Raw genomic sequence first — 21,836 nt, forward strand, 5'->3', positions numbered from 1 at the left:
TTAATTACTGATGGCAAAATAAATAGAAATCATGTTGCGGACTTCACATTGTTTATCCATTCTATAGAGTCCTGGTTAACCAATAAACAGCCGTAAGAGATCACATAACATGCTACAAAAGTAGGTTGTTCTCAAGAAGAAGGCTTATCACTACTTTCTTGAAGACAGCCAGGGTGAAGTGATAAACGGAACTGATAAACATATCCAACAATGAATGAAAAAGACCTCAGACCATGAACAAACTGACAAATCTTCAAGCCACTAACTTAACACCGCTTCTTCAAAGAGCTACCATCATGCTGATGTCCATCCAAACTTCTCCATCGGTTGCTCACCGAGACAAATCTGCCTTTTCCGCAACGGAGTCTGACAACACGAACATTCGCAGGACTCAGAGCTACCTGAAGCCATGGCCAAACCACTTCGCATTCTTGTCCACCATTACAGGCTTGAAAACACCAAAAAAAGTTCCAAAGAAGAAACACCTCCCACCTTCACAATTCGCCGTGTCGCCCTGTATGGGTGCAAAGCCATTTTTGCACATGCAGACCGCTTTCGTGTTTAGATTCCAGCATTCTGAGTTTTCACCACATTCATGTCCTTCCGCACAGAAATCATGGCCTGTAAAATAAGGACCTGGTTAACCACAGGGGAGTCAGTGCATAAAAATAGGCAAATCGTTTACACAAATGGTAATGCTTCCCTGAACTCCAAACCAAAAAAAGGCTTTTTACAATATTAAATATTTACAACATGGTTAACAAAGTGTTTTCCAAAGAAATACCATTGCAATTAGTACCTTTTCAATGAACTGATAGATCGCAACGTAACAAGAATGGGGATATGATAATATAATACAGGAAACACCACATCTTATTCTCAAACTCGCAATTTTACAGTCATTAACTTGGATGCTCAAGGATGAGAGTGTTCATTGCTTAACGTTCATTCTTCAAAGTCAAAATTACTTTTTGAACCCCATCAATGGATTATACAAAAGCCCTTAATGTTATTTTAGGTTTCACCTCAAAAGAAGCTTTTTATATTGAGAATTTCCCTCTGTTGTTTGACAGATTAGGTTATTTGTTCATATCATGAATTCTATTACTGGAATTGCCTGGATAATTCAGGAGAGGAACATTGCAGATAACTTACGAGAAGGTTTAAAGCAAGAATAAGTAGCATATTTTCCTGTAAAGCTTTAATATTCCCCTTGCTGCATATACATTATTTTGATTACGATAAAAATTCTGGTCGCCCCATATAAGAAGAATGGAAAAAGATAAAGAAAGATTAGTATTATTTGTCACATGTACATTGAAATATTTGAATCAAATCAATGAGGGTTGTTCTAGGGCCGCCCACAAGTGATGTCGTGTTTCAATGCCAACATAGCATGCCCACATCTCACTAATCCTAACCCATATGCCCTTGTATTGTGAGAGGGATCTGGAAAACATGGAGGAAACACACACAGTCTCGGGAAGAACGTACAAGCTCCTCATAGAGAGTAGCAGGAACCGAACCCCAGCCAGCGATTGCTGTAAAGCAATTGCGAAGATGGAGAAGAAGTTCACCTGGACATTGCCTGGACTAGAGAGAATGTGCTATCAGGAGAGGTTGGACAAACTAGGTTCCTTTTCTCTGGAATGACAGAGGCTGAGGAGAGGCCTGATAGAGCTTATAAAATTATGAGAGATAGAGATAAGGCAGCTGGCTTGTGTTTCCAGGATTTTAATGCCTAATACTAGAGGACAGGCATTTTAGGTCAGTGGGAGCGTTCAAAGAAGGCGGCAGGGCAAGCTCGGTTTTATCACATAAGAAGTGGAAGGTGCCTGGAATGTATTGCCAGTCGTGGCACCTCAGACTTCTGCACAGTCCTGTATTTGTCAACATGAAGCAGAGAGCGAGTTTGTAAATCTGGAGGGAGCAAACTAATATTGGAAATGGTGAGGGTGGAGCATGGTAGGAGGAGCATGGGACAAGTGGCAGAGAAGAAGTGACAGGAACGGGGGTGGGAGACATGGGGGGGAGAACACGGGTGCAGACACACACAGCCCTGAGACACCAGGAAAGGTCATTAGATCCCAAACAATTGGTTTATTGATCATCACAGTATGTCTCTCTGGTACTTACCACTCCCTCCCCTCTCCTTTCCCTTTTTCCCAACCATGATTCCCCTCTCCCTCTCTCTCTCCCACTCTCAGTCCACAATGGAGACCCAGACCAGAATCAGGTTTATCATCATTCACACGTCATGAATTCTGTATTTTTATGCGGCAGTAGTACAGTGCAATACATAAAATTACTACCGTACAGTCTGAGGCAAACTAGTCATATATATGTGTCAAAGACTTCTGCACAGTACTGTATAATTAATGCATAAACTGTGTATAATCAATATTTTCTTGTTAATGCTGCATATATGATTCTACATGCCAGTGATGCTGCTCCAAGTAAGTTTTACCAATGCACCTGTACTTGTGCTTATGACAATAAACTTAACCTGCCTTGACTAATCAGCTTGGCACAACATGAATTGAATGGATAACCAAACTGTTTCCCAGGGCGTAAATGATTAATACTAGGTAGCATAATTTTATGGTGATTGGAGAAAGGTAAAGGGGAGATGATAGAGGGTTTTTTTTTTAAACACAGTGAGTAGAGAGTGCACGGCACACCCTGCCAGGCACAAACAATAGGGTCATTTAAGAAAATCTGAGATTGGCACATAGATGATAGGAAAGCGGAGAGTTATATAGGAGGGAAAGATTAGATTGCTGTATAAGTAGGTTAAAAGGTCGGCAGAACATCATTGGTTGAAAGGCCTGTACTGTAGTGCTCTATATTATATAATGGGCTGAAGGGCCTGTTCTGTGCAAAGCTGTTCCATGTTCTCAGAGAAAGAAGCACTAATGATTGTAATTTACTACTAATGTAAATAGTTTGGAAACTTTAAAGCCCACACAAATATGTTAGCAAAATTAAATGATATCTATCTATATAAATTTGCTTTGCAGAGTATCGGACAAGCAAACTAAAATACAATATGCCTAAATCTTCGAAGGTGCTTGATTTATCCCTTTCTTGCTGATTGCTTTTATACATTCAGCAGTTGCTTAGTTTATTAAGTCTCTGGGAAGTAGAAACTCTGGAGAAATTAAACACTGTATTTTGCAAAACGGCCATTCATGACGATTCCTGAAGAGACTAATTATTCCCAGTGGCATCTGATGGTGTATGATGCAAACAACGAGAATGGAATTATCTGATTAGACTGCACTTCCTAATGGAGAAGCAACAGGACCCTAATTACTATGGGCAAGAATTTCCCTGTTGCCGGTATATTGAAGGTGGAGGAATAATTTTCATAAATCCAATGAGAAAACATTCGCAAAAGCAACAGTGGACAGAAGAGGGGTTTTCATTAACATTCTTAACGTTGCAGAGTCACTGGTATTTCAATATCATGTCTTGCTTTGAGGAAGACATTTCAGTCATCCTTGTGAGGCTTAACAAAATAGTGAACTGGCTATCAGTGGTTACTGATGCAGTTATTTATTTCATCCCAAGACAGATAACCTGAAAATGAATGCATTTTCACCGTGTTAAAATTGTACCCTCGCTACGGTTAATCCAGACGAAGATGAAGCCGTTTTGTGGGGGTTAAGTTATAAAGGCCATCCCTATGTTACAAATGAATTCCATTTTTACAGATGGCCATAAGTCAATTCTGCCTATGTTGAAAATGCACAAATGTACTCAGTATGATCAACATAGCTCCAAGGTACTGTATTAAATGCAGTCGGCGAAGGCCAATTAACATGCATATTTATTATCTTCCCGTGCCTAGTTACAATGGAATAGAATTACGATGCCTTACACTCAATGATAGGTTTCGATTGGTTTGGCATAACAGTGGACAGCGCATTGTTAAATAAAGAACAGTTGCACAAGTATTGATAGAAGTGATTGCTCGCCAACGTCTGAAACAACTCTTTTAAGTGGCCTCCTGTGGTGAAATTGGCAGTGTGTGTTCCGAACAAACAATGGTATGTGATTACAGTGGGAAACTGATTTTTTCCCCCTCTAAGACTGGTTCTTATTTGAATTTAATAATATTTATGGGAATTTGTTTGTATGTACAGAGTGACATAAATTCATCATAAGTAGCTGTGTGAAACTTAGGGAGGGTCAGTATCAGCACCAAAACACTCTGAGAACTGAAAAAAACCCTTCATTCAAGTCTCAAGAAGGCTTTAAGTATTAAGTACAGCATTACTGAGACATTATTCTTTGGATGTAATTTCAATGTTACTGTTGATTATAAAACTATTTTAACTTTTAACATTTATTATGACAACAGTAGCATATACCAAGTGGAAAAGAGATCTCGGAAAATAATTACTTAACATCCTAAACAAGAAATTTGATTAAATTTTAAAAATTACAGTCAAATCCACATCTCTAGAAGAAAAGAATACAGAAGTTGGCAGTACTACTAATTTAAATCTTCTTCCTTTTAAACTGAGGATACAGTAATTTCCTTCCACTCCAGTGATGCGTTGTGAGAAGACTGACGATACTCATGTAGGACCTGCAGACTCTACCACAGATGGGGCAGGTGGGTATGTTGTTTTGGCTCTGCTGATTATAATTTCCCTCCGTATGCACCCAGTGAAAACACACGAGGATCTGAGAGCTGTCCTGGATGCTCTTCTCAGACCTCAGCAGTCACCTGCCAGTAAGGATGTTATTGGCAACATGAGTGAATCTACAGATGCTGGAAATAAATAAAAACACAAAATGCTGGCAGAACTCAGCAGGCCAGACAGCATCTATGGGAGGAGGTAGTGACAACGTTTCAGGCCGAAACCTCGTCACTACCTCCTCCCATAGATGCTGTCTGGCCTGCTGAGTTCTGCCAGCATTTTGTGTTTTTATTTTTTTTAAAGGATGTTACATTCTTTTCCAAGTAAGCTTTGAAAGCCCTCTTGAAAACTTTCCTGTTCTTTGGAAATGTCCAGCCGTGGCAGAGCTTGAAGTAGAATGCCCATTTCAGAGTCTTGTGTCCAACATGTAAAAAGAAAATGTGGCCCGCCCATTGGAACTAGTTGAGCACAACTCCAGATTCAATCGAGAATATTAGCCTGCGAGGATCTGAGAGTCCCTAACATTCGCTCCTCTTTCTAGATAATGTAACAGAGTCTTTGAATTTCTTCTCCAACAGCTTTTAGAACTTCAGCACAGAATCCATCTATTCCAGAGGCGTGTTTGATTTTCAGCTGGTAAATGGCCTCTTAACAGACAGTGGTAGCAACAAGACTGCAAAACGTATTATCAAATGGAGCCTGGGGCACTAACTTTGGGGGAAGAGCTCTTCTAAGTCAGGGATTCCCAACTTTTTTTTATGTCACAGACTAACACCATTAAGCAAGAGGTCCATGGCAACCTGATCTAAGCACTTCTTCAACAAGCTCTCCTCCGTCCTTGGCTTGTAACAAATTGGGACCTTGGAAATTTGGACCACAAGCAGTCTTAAAGGCACTATGCCATTCACATAGCCCAAACTAGACATTTTCCTAAACCATTCTTGAGCTACTGCAGTTTGGATGTTGTGTCTCTATTATAAACAAACGATTCAAAGGCACTGCTTCACATGATTGAATCAATAGCAGAGAAACTAATAGATCAAATCAAAATATTAGCAAAATAGTGAAATTGTGGAATTTAAGGTCACATGGTGCAACTAAAGTAAATCATACAGATTATAAAAGAAAATTGGTAAAAGATAATTAAAGAGACAAAGAATTTCACTTAATTATAAACCCCAGTAAATACCTGTTGGGTTCAATGACTGGGTTTTGTGCTTTAGATTCTGTGTAAAGCTGCATAAGTACAATGCACAAAATTGCCAGTGTTTTATTTCATATCAAACAATTCCATGGAAACCAATTGGATTTAGTTAAGAGATTACAAACTGCAAAGAAATATCGAGGTGCAGCAATAAGATCTTTCCAACTGAAAGCATCTGATTTGCCGTATTAAGCTCCTAACTGTCAATCCACCAAAATAAACAGTCAGAAAACTTGCACAGATAGAAATAAATTAAATGTCCCAAAGTTGGCTTCTTGGAATTTCACTCAAATTCAGCTGTATTATTCATAACCAAAAAGCCAAAGAAAGCTATATTTTGAGAATCAGGGATTGATCCAATAGAGACTATCAGATCATCATCATCAATTGATGGAAAATTTCATGTATTCAAGATTGTTTAATATCATTTTCAGTACACAAGTGTAAAAGGGAACAAAATAATTGTTACTCCACCTCTGATGGAGCTCAGAAATAACACAATAAGATTAAAAAACACAATAATAAAAAAGTACGATAAATATAAATACATAAGATAGCTTATAACACAGATTGATTGCATTTTCATAAAGTGACATTAGGCACAGGAGTGTCTGCGTAGAAGGTGACTGACAGGAAGTAATAAAGTCATGCGCTAGGGGATGTGAAAGGGTGGGTTAGTGGGTGGAGGTGTTGATCAGCCTTACTGTTTGGGTAAAGTTATTGTTTTTGAATCTGGTGGTCCTGGTGTGGATGCTAGTAGCCTCCTCCCTGATGGGATGGGACAAACAGTCCATGAGCAGGACGAGTGAGGTCCTTCATGATGTGACTGGTATTTTTCCAACACCATTCTGTATACACTATATGGCGGGTCAGCTGGTGTTGGGGATGCATTGGGTGGCTTTGCCTACCCGTTGTGAAGCTTTCCTGTCCACTGCAGTGCAGTTTCCATATTATGCAGCTTGCTTGTAGGTATTCTTTACTGCGCACCTGTAGAAAGACACAGATATGGACGTGCACAGTCCACCTTTCTTCAGCCTCCTAAGAAAGCAGAGGCATTAGTGAGCTTTCCTGATTGTGCAGAGTGTGTTCTGGGACCATGTGAGGTTATATGAGATGTGCACTCCCAAGAATTTGAAACTGCTTGTAGTTTCCACAGCTGTGCTGCCGGTGTAAAGATCGGTGTGATTAGTGCAAGCTCTTCTAAAATTGATAACCATCTCCTTTGACTTGTTGACATCGAGGAAGTGGTTATTTGCCTCAACGTCCTGAACTTCACATTTTTCTTCAGTAAAAAACACCAACATGGCAGCACTAATTCACAAAACTGTTACGCACTTCTATGGAATGTACATAGCCAGTATTATAGAGAGGATAGAACAATACAATACAGGATCAGACTCTTGGCACAACATTTCTGTACCAACCATGATAGAAATCCAGCCAATCTCACCTGCCTATACATGGCCAGTATCCCTGTATTCACTGCCTCTTCATGTGCTTGTCTAAATACCTCTCAAACATTGGTACACCTTCCTAACTTGATCCATTACTTCCTGTGTAAATGAATTTACCTCAGAAATCTCCTTTTAACACTCTTCTCTCACCTTAAACCTACATTTCCTACTATACAACATTTCCACCCTGGGAAAAGAAACAGAATATCTACACTCTGTCTGCCTCTCAATTTATACCCTACAATCATAAAACAAAGGAGCAGAATTAGGCCATTTGACTCATTGAGTCTGCTCTGCTAATCCAACATGGCTAATTTACTTTTCCTCTCAACCCCACTCTCCTGCCTTTCCCTCAACCTTTGACTTCCTTACTAATCAAGAACTTATCAACCACCACTTTAAATATACACAACGACTCGGCCTCACAGCTGTCTGTGCCAATGATTTCATTGGATTCACCTCCAATTTAATATACTTTTACCTGGTATATTACATTCACCTCCCTTGGAGTTGGTTGCTCCATAGAAAATAATTCAACTTTGTCCAACCTCTCCTCATTGACAATATTCTAATCTTGGTAATATCTTGATAAAACCAAATTTGAAATTCCCATTTTGACCTTAATGCTGTTTAACTTTGGTTTCACGTTTAACTGGTGTGAGTAAGATGGGTTCATTCAGGTAAGATGAGAACTGTGAAACTTGTGATGAATGGCAATGGACAATTAACCAGATAACAGGAGGAAGTCCAAGAATATCCTCATCCTCACAACAGCAGGGACATGAATATATGGGCTAAGGATAGAAGCACCCACGACCACATTCAGTCAGAAATGCTGAATAGTTGACCCATCCTGGCTTCCTCCTACGATGGCCACCATCACAAAAGAGCATCTCCAGCCAATTTAATTCACCCCATTTTGTTTTTCAGTCAAAATGGTGCTAAGCTGCAGTCTCCATCGAGATTGTGACTCAGACTTAGTTGTACTTTGAGCTTGTAGGGGTGGTTTTCATAATAGAGAGAGGAGCTAGGAGTCAGCTTTGGGTTCTGGACAGTGTTGTGGAAGAGTTGGAGAGATCAGATTAGTGTTTGGAGACAGTGATATTGAGGAAATAGAGGTCAGGCCTCTGCTGCATGCTCAAAGTCCAGCTGTGTGGATGAATGATGAGGACATCCAAAGTCTATCTATTTATTTTATTTAGAGATAAAGTAAGGAATAGGCACCTATTCCTTCAAGCCACACCACCACCAACAAGTCATTTTAACCCCAGCCTAATCACAGGTATGTTAACCTACTAACTGATATGTCTTTGGACTATAGGAGGAAACCAGAGCATCTGGAGGAAATCCATGCGCTCATGGGGAGGACTTACAGGCTCCTATACAGATGACAGTGGAATGGAACTCAGAACTCTGACAACTCAAGCTGTCATAGTGTCATGCTAACCGCGAGGCTACTGTGGCACACAGACCACTGCTCCATGCCCGAAAGCCAGCCATGTGGACTGGTGACAAAGGAGGTTCAGATTCTAGGCCTCTGCCTCACACCTGAGAGCCAGTGACTTGGACCAGTCACAAAGGAGGTCCGGATTCTCCACTTCTGCCCTGCACTCATGGGGCAGTGGCGTGGAGGGTAATGAGAGGTACGCATGGATGCTGTGCTGTCCCAGGTTGTGGGGGTTCTTGGATAGGATGTCCGCGCGAGCAGAAGGCACAAGGAGGCATGGGGGCTGGTGAGTTGGCATGCTTGGAGTTTGGGGTCCTGTCATCAGCTGGTCCAGTGGTCAATGCCAATTATCGAGGCCTGGGAGGGTGGGGACTGGGGTTGATCAAAAGTCTGGAAGCTGAAGCCCGATGGCTGAATTTTGGAGATTGGATGTTGGAGTTTGTTCTGGAATTAGAGGGCTGTCCAAGTGTGTGGCTGAGTGGGTGAGAGGAAAGCAGCTTATTTTGCTGTTGTTGTTGTTGTTTTGTCGCTTGTTGTGTTCTGTGTTGCTCTGCAAGAATTGTGGGCAAGCTATCTCGGCAGCAGAACACATGGTGACATTTTGTACTGCGAAGGGTTAGTTTACTTACCGGTCAAAAGCCTCTTCCACCTCATCGGTTGTTGATTGGCCCATCTGAAGGATGCAGCAGCTCTTTCTTATTGGTTGCCTTGTGTGCTACAGCACCAGTATCTGGTTCTAGGGGCCTCAGGGGTATATGAATAGCATGTACGAGAGACTTGCTGGCTTTTCTTTTGTCTCCAGGGGTCCATCTTCACACTGAGGTTGCAACCAGTGCTGAGGAACCACTGGGAAAGTGTACAGCAGATGTAGGGGACCCACGTGCACACTTAGTTAAGCATCTATTTGCTAAATGTTTAGTTTGTAGTTGTGCAACTTGGGGAGACTTAACAAAGTACATGTTGAGTTTGAGGTGTTGCAGTTTTTGTAACTTAGGGTATCTTAGATAAGTACTTGTTTACATGTTTGATCAAATATTTTACTGTTTATCTGTCAATAAATGTTAACATATTTGTAATCATTGTCTTCTGTCTCACTTACCAAACCCATAACCCGCAACCTGCATGCGTTTTGATGTATGTACGATCAATAAGTCTCTATCTGAATCTCCATGTGATGTCAAGAAGCAGTAGTTACAGCTAAGACTACAGCCCAATGACAGCATGGAAGACTGGCACTCCAGAACTAACTGTAATAAACTGCTTCACTTTAGCTACAGCACTGGCATAAAATTACAATTGCCATTCGAAGAACATATCCAGTCTAGGCAATACTGTCCAGTTTACTCTCAATCCATACTCTTAACTCATCAATCAATGAGGGATGACCACCATTGACAGTGTTGCTGAGAAGCATTAGCGTTCGGTGTCAGGATTGGCTCCAGACCTCATCACAACGTTGGTCCAATTCTGAAGGTGAAGTGGGAGTGACGCCAAGTCAGCATTTGATCAGGTGAGGCACCAATGCACTCAAGTAGGTCTAATGTCACCCTGCTTTAAAGGGAAGACTCTCCAATGGTCGGAGTCATAAATCAAACAAGGAAATGAAAGTGTTGCGTACAGGAGATGGTACGTTCAAGATGTGAGGCCTAAGTTAGAGTCTTCTGTGCCGTTCTAGTCACCTTCTTACAAGAAAAATATCAGTAAGCATGACAGAGTGCAGAGAAAATTTACAAGAATGTCGCCAGGATCTGAGTTACCATAGAGGGAAAGATTGAGTAGATCATGACTTTATTCCCTGAAGCGTAGGACAGTAGGGGAGATACAAAGTGGAAGTATACAAAATTATGAGGGGTATAAATAGGGCAAATGCAAGCAAACTTTTTCCATTGAGGTCAGGTAAGATGAGAATGGGAGGTCATAGGTTGAGGGTGAAAGGTGAAATGTTTAAGGGGAACATGATCAGGAACTTATTCACTCAGAGGCTAGAGAGAATGGTGTGACAGACTTGATGGGCCAAATGGCCTAATTCTACTACTTTGTTTTATGGTCTTATACACCATGCTCAGTAGCAATGTCAATGGTAGCTATCCATCAATTTATGGATTAAGGGTAGACGAGTAGCAATTGCCTGGACTGAATTTGTCTTGTCTGTGGCAGGAAGAACTTTGTCAGAGACTGGAGATCCAATTCTACCAAGACACAAACCATACAAGGACAGGTGGCTTAATTATTGGACGTCAATACACCCAGCCTCAGATTATTACAATCGGTGTTTCTTAGAACAGGAATGGAAGTGGGGTAATAAACTTCAGACTTGCCTCAAAAATGCTATTTTAAAAATATTATTTTAAATATCTGGCCCAATAACCACTCCAAATTTCGGTGTGTACTGCGTCTGCGAGGCTGGTTTCGACGGAGCTTTCACTGTGGGCTGTGTCTGTGAGGCTGAGTCGGGCAGTGCCGCAGAAGTCCATAGCAGGGGTATTCCCTTCTGTTGCTGGCGTGGGATGACGAGTCTGTCAGGACCCTGGGGACTTGTGGAAACTGTGTGGTGATTTCTTTTAAACTTAGTCCTTTAACATCTTTGGATTATTTTTACTGTGCCCATAGTCTTTTTTTTTTTATCAATTATGTTATTGTTTGCACTGTTGTAACTATGTTGTTTTGTGCAGGTCTTGTAGCTTTAGTTTTTGGTCTTGTTTGTCTGGTAGATTTAGAGCTCCTTTCCAGGGAACGCGCTAAGATGGTAGCGTGATATTAATACGCAGCAGACTGTCCAGACTCTGGATTGGGGATTGCCAAACGTTATGTGGATTTTCTGGTGTAGTCTGTTTTGTCACACGTTTTTGTGATATCATTCTGGGGAAATTGTTTAACTGCATTGCATTTGTGGTTCCTAAATGACAATAAACTGAATCTGAATCTAAATCTGAATCTGAATCTGAAATTGTCTGTTTGATTATTTGTCAAGCTGGCACATTCAGAATGCATCAGAATCAGATTTAATATTACTGCCATATGTTGTTAATGTTGTTTTGTGGCAGTACATTGTAATACATTATAATAAAAATACAGTACAGTGCAAAAGTCTTAGTTATATAGCTAGGATGCCGAAGATTTTACCTCAGTGCTGTAATTACCTGGAGCGAGAGTGAGTTTGTAAATCTGGTGGGAGCAAAGGATGTTGGGAATGGTGATGGTGGAATGCTGCAGAAGGGTAGGGGACAGGTGACAGAGAAAGATTGTCAAGATGGGGGATGATGCGGGTGCAAACACACTCAGCCCTGAGACACCAGGCAGGGTTATTTGATTCCAAACAATTGTTTTATTGATCATTACAGGATGTCTCTCTAGTGCTTCCTGCTCCTTCCCTTCTCCCCCTTCTTTATCTCAAACATGATTCCCCTCTCCCTGCCGCCTTCCCACTCTCAGTCCACAATAGAGACCCATTTCAAAATCAGGTTTATCATCCCTCACATATGTCATGAAAATTGTTTTTATCATTGCAGCAGTATAGGGCAATACATAAAATTACTATTACTGCATGTATGTGCCCAAGTCTTTTGCACAGTACTGTGTATTAAAAAGTAAATTAAATAAATAATGCAAAAAGACAGCAAGATAAAAAAATATATAGTGTATATGGTTTCATTATCCATTTAGAAATCTGATAGTGGAGGGGAAGAAGCTGTTCCTAAAACACTGAGTGTGTGTCTTTAGGCTCCTTTACCTCCTACTTGATGATAGCAATGAGAAGAGTGACGTGGCCCTTAATAATAGATGCTGCCTTTTTGAGGCATCGCCTTTTGAAGATATTTTCGATGCTGGATTCTAGTGCTCATGATGGAGCTTGCTGAGTCAGCGACTTTCTGCAGCTTTTTCCAATCCTACGTCATGGCTCCTTCATTCCAGACAGTGATACAAACAGTTCGAATGCTCTCCCCCGTACATCTGCAGAAATTTGTAGAATATATTTGGAAACATGCCCTCTTGAGGTTGGCTGACAAGACAGTTTCAGGAACTTCCGTGAATCAAGTGCATCACTGTAGGTTTGGAGTCCCATACGGATCAGAACGAGTAAGGACAACTCTCTGTCCACAACTGGCAGATTGCCCCGATGACCGACCATTTCAATTCCAGTTACCACTTGGACATTTCAGTCTATAGCCTCCTCTATGCTGCCACCCTCAAGTTGGAGGGGCAACACCTTATATTCCATCTGGGTAACCTTTAACCTGACAGCATGAACATTGATTTCTCCAACTTTTGGTACTTTATCCCACCTTCCACTTCTTTCGTTTTCCATTCCCCATTCTGGCTCCCCTCTTACCCCTTCTCTTCACCTGCCTATCAGCTCCATCTGATGCCCCTCCTCCTTCTCTTCCTCCCATGGTCCACTGTCTCGCCATACCAGATTCCTTCTTCTTCTGCCCTTTAAACGTTTCCTCCTTCACCCAATTAACTCCCCCCTCAGCTGGCTGCACCTGCCAGCTGAGGGGGGAGTTAATATCACCTGCCAGATTGTACTACATCCTCCCGCCACCTCACTCTCTCACTGGCATCTAATCCCTTCTTTTCCAGTCCTGATGAAGGGTCTCTGCCTGAAACATGGGTTTTTGTGGTTGAGGAGATAAATTAGATCAGGGAATCAGGGAAGTAGATCAGGGAATTGAGGGTGATGGGGAAATCACACAGAAGAGCAGACAGAGCCAGAAGCTTATTATCTCTTACTATCTTTTCTTTCAGTTAGTCCTGATGAAGGGTCTCGGCGCGAAACGTCGACAGTGCTTCTCCCTATAGATGCTGCCTGGGCTGCTGCGTTCCACCAGCATTTTGTGTGTGTTGTTTGAATTTCCAGCATCTGCAGATTTCCTCATGGCTGATTAACACTGATCACATTGAATAGGGCTTTGCTAAAGGGGCCAAGTGGCCTACAATTGTTCCTATTTTCTGATGAAGGGTCTTAGCCCAAAACGTTGACTCTTCATTCCTCTCCATAGATACTTGTTGACCTGATGAGATCCTCCAACATTGTGCTTGTGTTTCTCAGGTAAGGATAGCAGCTTACCTTTTCTGATGGTGGTTTGAAAACCAGATGGGGTTTTGTAATTCATTAGTATCATGCTCATCATTACTGGAATTGGCTTTTTTAATTCCAGAATTATTTTATTAATTGTATTTAAATTACCCCAGATGCCTTCATGAGAATTGAAATAATTTCTCCCAGTGGTTGGTCCAAGCCTTCAGAATGGTAGCCCGGTAACATAGCCAGTATGCAGCTATGCTTTGCTGAAAATGTTCCCTAATCATTCTGCAACTTCTACGAAAAAAAGCACACACAGAATGCTCAAAAAAGAGGGAACATATGACTTGGCCATGGCTGAATGTTTAGAGATAGTAGGGTAAGCATAGACAGTGGGAATTTCAGGAGTACACGTACAAATGCTAGACTGGAATACAACGGCAGACCAGTACATTTTTTGGAACTGCCATGGAACACCTGAAAACTATCAGCACCCACGTCATAAAATGCAGATAGTTCTATGCTGGCGTTTACCAATAAAACCCAGGCCTGAGACTTGGTGAGGGAAGAATTAATTTCAAACGGTCAGGTTCACATTAACATTTCATTTACAAGGATGTTACTGGAATTTGAGGTTCTGGGCTAAACGAAAAGCCTGAATTGCTTAGGACTTTATTCCCGGGTGCGTAAGTGAATGAGGAGAGGAGATCTGAGAAAGATACACAAAATTACGAGGGGCATAGATAGGATAAATTCAATCAGGCTTTTCCCACTGAGGTTGGATAAGACTAAAACAATGATCAGAGATTAAGCGTGAAAGGTGAAATATTTAAGCGGAAACTTCTTCACTCAGAGGGTGATGCGAGTGTGGTATAAGCTGCCAGCTAACATGACCAGTTCTGGTCACCTCACTATAGGAAGGATGTGGAAGCATTGGAAAGGGTACAGAGGAGATTTACCAGGATGCTGCCTGGTTTAAAGAGGATACATTATGATCAGAGATTAAGGGAGCTAGGGCTTTACTCTTTGGAGAGAAGGTGGATGAGAGGAGACATGATAGAGGTGTACAAGATATTAAGAGGAATAGACAGTGGACAGCCAGCAGCTCTTCCCCAGGGCACCACTGCTCAATACAAGAGGACATGGCTTTAAGGTAAGGGGTGGAAAGTTCAAGGGGGACAATAGAGGAACGTTTTTATTCAGAGAGTGGTTGGTGCGTGGAATGCACTGCCTGAGTCTGTGGTGGAGGCAGATACACTAGTGTAATTTAAGAGACTACCAGACAGGTATATGGAGGAATTTAAGGCAGGGGGATATATGGGAGGCAGGGTTTAAGGGTTGGCACAACATTGTGGGCTGAAAGGCCTGTACTGTACTGTGCTGTACTATTCTAGGTTCTATGTTCTAACATGGTGGACGTGGGTTTGATTTCAACGTTTAAGAGCAATTTGGATAAGAGCATGGATTGGAGGGGTATGGAATGCTCTGGTCCAGGTGTGGTCAGTGGGACTGGGCAGAATAACCGTTCAGTATCAACTAGATGAGCTGAATAGTTTGTTTCGGTAGCTGTAATGCTCTATGAATACATGACTCTAACAGAAACCGTAGCACACCCAAAGTGATGTGAAGTGACATTTTGGGGTAAGTGATTCATTAATCAAATACAGCCAATTCATGACAGCATCATAAAGAAATTACCTACTGCGTTAAAGAGGGAATTGCTATTACAAGCATATTTGGCATATAAATTAACTTGTTTGCATCCTTTGGTCTTTCACTTGAAGTGTGGTACAATGTACAGGATATTAAAGCCTCTCTCCTTACTGCACAGCATTTTTTCTTGACGCTATCCAATTACAAAATCATAAGTATCTGCACCAGACAGCAGTTCTGCGTGCTGTTACATTCCCTATGCTCACTAATAACTTTATGCTCACGGGCTACCTTGCTGGAATCTCAGTCGTATGGAGATTACAAAAGAGAAGCAGGCCATTGAGCCCCACACACAAAATGCTGGAGGAACTCAGCAGGTCAGGCAGCACCAATGGAAAAGAGTAAAGAGTCAACATTTTGGGCCGAGACCCTTCAACGGGACTGGAGAGAACGATGAGGTCAGAGTAAGAAGGTGAGGGAGGGGAGGAATTAGTACAAGGTAGTAGGTGATAGGTGAGACCAGGAGAGTGGGAGGGGTGCAGTAAAGTGCTAAGATGTCAAATGGTGAAAGACGTAAAGGGCTGGAGAAGGGGAGAATCTGATAGGAAAGAACAGGAGGTCATGGAAGAAAGGGAAGGGGGAAGAACACCAGAGGGAGGTGATGGGCAAGTGAGAAGAAAAGGAGAGAGAGGGAAATAGGAATGGGGAATGATTGGGTGGGGGGGCAATTACTGGAAGTTCTAGAAATCAATGTTCAGGCCATCAGACTGGAGGCTACCCAGACAGAATATAAGGTCTTGGTCCTTTTACTGAATGTGGCCTCACCATGGCAGTAGAGGAGGCCATGGACGGACATGTCAACATTGGAAGGGGAATTAGAATTAAATTGGGTGGTCACCGGGAGACCCCACATATTCTGGTTGATGGAGCGTAGATGCTCGGCAAAGCAGTCTCCCAATCTACATCATGTCTCACCAATGTACAGGAGGCCACACTGGGAGTACTGGGTACAGTAGATGGCCCCAACAGACCCACAGGTGGAGACTCACCTCGCCCAGAAGGTCTATTTGGGGCTCTGGATGGTAGCAAGGAGATGTAGGGACAGGTGTGGATAAGTACCAGGAGGGAGATCAGTCGGGTTGGCCAAATGGACAAGGAAATCACGTAGGGAGCAATCCCTGCAGAAAATGGCAGGGAGGGAAATATGTGCTTGGTGGTTGGATCCCTTGGAAACAGAGATCCATGCTGATATGGTGTCAGATTTTCCACAGCCTCTTCATGGGTATTAAAGATATTAATTTCAAACTGAAATCTTCTTACTGCCCAGAAACGGAAAAGTGTGCATTTATGTCTTTTAACCAATCAGTTCAGAGTGAGCCAATAAGTGATATGTTTACAAATTTGTTGCTGAGGGATTCTGTTACACATGAGACCCAAGCTCAAAGGCCTCACTCGACAGTATGTCTTTCTATTGCCATTATGGGTGTTAAGGGAAGAGAGAAGTTAATAGCCGGGCAGAATGAGAAGAATGAATACAGCGCATGTGGAAGGGCATTCAGGACATCACCAACTACAGGACAACATCACCTGACTGTGTGGGTGATGCCTCCCTCCCAGATGTGCTGAACAACTTCTACGCTCGTTTTGAGGCAGAAAATGACATGGCACCCCTCCTCCAAGTGACCAGGTGCTGTGTCTCACCGTGGCCAATGTGATGAGAACCCTGTGCAGGCTGCTGAACCAGACAACATTCCTGGTAGAGTGCTCAGAGGATGTGCAGACCAGCTAGCAGATGTTCTCACTGACATCTTCAGCATCTCCTTGAGCAGCGCCACTGTTCCAATGTGTTTCAAAGCCGCCACCATCGTCCCCGTGCCGAAGAAGTCTTCAGTGTCCTGCCTAAATGATTACTGTCCCGTTGCACTCACATCCATCATCATGAAGTGTTTCGAGCGGCTTGTCATGAGGCACATCAAGACCCTGCCGCCCCCCTCACTGGAACCCCTGCAGTTTGCGTACCGTCCCAACCGCTCAACAGATGACGCCGTTGCCATCACCCTCCACCTGGCCCTAACCCACCTGGACAAAAAAGACACATACATTCGGATGCTGTTCATAGACTTCAGTTCAGCATTCAACATAATCATCCCTCAGAAACTGACTGGAAAGTTGAGCCTACTGGGCCTGAACACCTCCCTCTGCAACTGGATCCTAGACTTCCTGACTAGGAGACCTCAGTCAGTCCAGATCAGAGGTAGCATCTCCAACACCATCACAATGAGCACGGGGGGGCTCCCTAGTTCACTGCTCAGTCTTTGTGCTCAGTCCACTGCTGTTCACTCTGCTGACCCTTGACTGTGCTGCAACACACAGCTCGAACCACATCATCAAATTCACCGATGACATGACCGTGGTGGGTCTCATCAGCAAGAACGACGAGTCAGCTTACAGAGAAGAGGTGCAGCAGCTAATCAACTGGTGCAGAGCCAACAACCTGTCTCTGAATGTGAACAAAAGAGATGGTTATTGACTTCAGGAGGGCACGAAGCGACCACTTTTCGCTGAACACTGACAGCTTCTCAGTAGAGATCGTTAAGAGCACCAAATTTCTTGGTGTACACTTGGCAGAGAATCTCTCCTGATCCCTCAACACCAGCTCCATGGCAAAGAAAGCCCAGCAGCGTCTCTACTTTCTGCAAAGTTTGAGGAAAGTCCATCTCCCACCCCCCATCCTCATCACATTCTACAGGGGTTGTATTGAGAGCATCCTGAGCAGCTGCATCACTGCCTGGTTCAGAAATTGTACCATCTCGGATCGCAAGATCCTGCAGCGGATAGTGAGGTCAGCTCCCCTTCCCGCCATTACGGACGTTTACACTACACGCTGCATCCGCAAAGCAAGCAGCATTATGAAGGACCCCACTCACCCGTCATACAAATTCCTCTACCTCCTGCCATCTGGGAAAAGGCACCGAAGCCTTCGGGCTCTCATAACCAGACTATGTAACAGTTCCTTCCCCCAAGCTATCAGACTCCTCAATACCCAGAGCCTGGACTGACACCAACTTACTGCCCTATTGTCTTGTTTATTATTTATTGTAATGCCTGCACTGTTCTCTGTACTTTTTGCAGTCCTGGGTAGGTCTGTAGTCTAGTGTAGTTTTTTTCTGTGTTGTTTTTTACTTTGTTCAGTCTAATTTTTGTACTGCTTCATGTAACACCATGGTTCTGAAAAAAGTTCTGTGTACTGCACCAGCAGTTATGGTCGAAATGACAATAAAAAGTGACTTGACTTGACTTGAAGAAAAGCACAGTAGTCAAGGGAGAAAGGGTGTCAATTTTCAGATGAGTGAAAATCTTAGCTGGGGATATTGGAATTGGGTGATAGGACAATATTTGTGGGGGTGGGTGGTGAGAAGAGAGGTAAGAAAATTGACCAAGGGTCTCGGCCTGAAACGTCGACAGTGCTTCTTCCTATAGATGCTTCCTGGCCTTCTGCGTTCCACCAGCGTTTTGTGCGTGCTAACTGAATTTCCAGCATCTGCAGATTTCCTCATGTTTGCTAAGCAAATTGATGCCCATTGAGAGTTAGGAATCTGGAGAGGGCAGAATAGATGCTGATGGGAGCTTGAAAGGAAAACCTCAATATTCATGGTGACTATTGTCATTCAAGAAACAGGGAGTCAAGTAGATGGAGACGGTAGGGTGGAGCAAAGGGCAGAATTTTTGAAGAGGAAGTAATTTGAAGAGAAGAACACTAGCTGGGGTAGAAGCGGGAGTGGGGGAAATTCAGAGCATTTTCCGTGAGACAATAGATAGTTGAGAGAATAGAAATATCAACTGGAGGTTTGGAGTGGGTGACAGAATTTGCAGTAGAGGGAGAGCACTCACTGGATGGAGGGGAATGATCATGAGAATCTAGTAGGGCAGGGAAGAGAATGGATCTATAGTTGGGGGGGGGGGTTCAAGGTAGTTCCAGAGAATAGGGAACAGTGGTTGAGGAGAGAGGGGTGGTTTCTATTCAGACTTTGTTGGGAGAAGATAAGGGTAGATCATCACACATGAGGGTCAGGCAGATGCAGGAACAGGAATTAGCAGGGACAGTGCAGGAACAGAACATCAGTCAAGAACTGGAATTGGGGAAAGAGTAGGTAGACAATAAGACAAGAGTAGGTAGTCGTGAGCTGGGTTTGTGGGATGGTGATGTGAGGAGAAGGGGAAACACTAGTAGGTGGTGTGGGTGGAAGGGGAAGGTCAGAAGAGGGGGAAGCACGAGCAGAAGGAGTGGATAGGGTTCAGAAGTTTGGTGTACTGGAGGGCGTGTAAAATGTTGTGAAAGAGGTAACCAGCTGTAGCAAGAAGGAGGCACTTGGGAAGGGGAGCACCGGCAGTGGGGTTCGGGTGGGAAAGTGGGAAGGTCAGAATTCATGTGTGGTTTTCCAGTAAGGGGACTCACAAAAGGTCAGCAGAGCAGGAGCCACTGTGTGCCAGTTCAGACCAGCTTGGTGGGCTGTTACTGTGGTGGAAGACAGAGGAGCTTAGGGGGGGATAAGGATTACAACCAGATTTTTTAAAAAAAGCTGTGAGCACCTGATGAAGAGCCAAATGAGAACATCAAGTAATTCTTCACAAAAACTAACACACCACAGCCACTCCATTGGCTGCATGATCCAACTTCTTGGCATCAATTTTTCCCTCTTCATAACTCTTCAAACACCCAGAGGGCCACAGCCTTTCTCATAATTATGACTTGCTCCAACTCACAAATAACAAATACACACCGAGGAAACAAATAAAAATTCAGGAAGCAATAAGTTCAACCGCAGCCGTGTGAGATGAAAATACAATAAATTAATAAACATTCAGTAAGAATAAATGAGATGCGAACGACAAAGGCAAGAGGCAGATTGCCAAGTACAACTTCTTGGACAGCTGAAATGTTTGCTGTTATCTTGCTCACAAACTATGAACAGAAATGTTTTAATGTTCTTGTTAAATTTTCAATTTGCATATTGCCACAATAGGTCAATGGCCAACGCAATCTCAATGGCTTTCCACATGGCTTTAGACAACACAAGCACCCATGTCAGGTTGCCGCTCACCAACTATAGCTCAGCATTTAATACCATCATTTCCACAATCCTGATAGAGAAGTTGCCAACTCTGGGCCTCTGTACTTCCCTCTGCAATTGGATCCTCGACTTCCTAACCAGAAGACCACAGTCTGAGTGGATTGGTGATAACATATCCTCCTTGCTGATGATCAACACTGGTGCACCTCAGGGGTGTGTGCTTAGCCCACTGCTCTACTCGCTATGCACACATGACTGTGTGGCTAGGCATAGCTCAAATACCATCTAGAAAGTTGCTGACAATACAACCATTGTTGGTAGAATCTCAGGTGGTGATGAGGGGGCGTACAGGAGTGAGATATTCCAACTGGTGGAGTGGTGCCGCAGCAACAATTCAATGTCAGTAAGCAAAAGAGCTGATTGTGGACTTCAGGAAGGGTAAGACAAAGGAACACATACCAATCCTCATAGAGGGGTCAGAAGTGGAGAGACTGAGCAGCTTCAAGTTCTTGGGTGTCAAGATCACTGAGGATCTAACCTGGTCTCAACATATTGATGTAGTTATAAAGAAGGCAAGGCAGCGGCTAAAGTTTATTAGGAGTCTGAAGAGATTTGGCACGTCAACAAATATGCTCAAAAACTTCTATAGTTGCACCGTGGAGAGCATTCTGACAGGCTGCATCACTGTCTGGTATGGAGGGATTACTGCACAGGACCGAAAGAAGCAGCAGAAGGTTGTAAATCTGGCCAACTCCATCTTGGATACTAGCCTACAAAGTAACTAGGGCATCTTTAGGGAATGGTGTCTCAGAAAGGTAGCGTCCATTATTAAGGACCTCCAGCACCCAGGGCATGTCCTTTTTCACTGTTACCATCAGGTAGGAGGTACAGAAGCCTGAAGGCACACACTCAACGATTCAGGAACAGCTTCTTACCCTCTGCCATCCGATTCCTAAATGGACATTGAATCTTTGGACACTATCACACTTTTTAAAAAAAATATACAGTAATTTTGTTTTTGCATATTTATGTAATCGATTTACTTGTTTATTCATTATTATTATTTTATCTGCTAGATTATGTATTGCATTGAACTGCTGCTGCTAAATTAACAAATTTCACATCACATGCCAGTGATAATAAACCTGATTCTGATAAATTCTTTTTAGAGGAATGCTTCCTCTAAACCCAGATTTTTCAAAATACTGTATACTCCATTTTTAAAAAAATTATAAGACCATAAGACATGGGAGCAGAATTAGGCCATTCAGCCAATCAAATCTGCTCCATCATTCCATCATGGCAGATTCATCATCCCTCTCAACCCTAGT

General features: G+C 42.9%; 1 protein-coding gene across 1 annotated transcript in view; it reads right to left on the reverse strand.

Moving 5' to 3' along the window:
- The window catches only part of LOC132397564 (protein kinase C-binding protein NELL1-like), a 943,441-nt gene that overhangs the window by 661,316 nt on the left and 260,289 nt on the right, over positions 1–21,836 (reverse strand). The window contains exon 12 of the mRNA XM_059976383.1: positions 493–621. Coding sequence (XP_059832366.1) covers positions 493–621 — 129 coding nt within the window. The remainder of the gene's footprint in view (positions 1–492; positions 622–21,836) is intronic.

The sequence above is a fragment of the Hypanus sabinus genome, chromosome 7 (assembly GCF_030144855.1).
Source record: "Hypanus sabinus isolate sHypSab1 chromosome 7, sHypSab1.hap1, whole genome shotgun sequence".
Classification (NCBI taxonomy): Eukaryota; Metazoa; Chordata; class Chondrichthyes; order Myliobatiformes; family Dasyatidae; genus Hypanus; species Hypanus sabinus.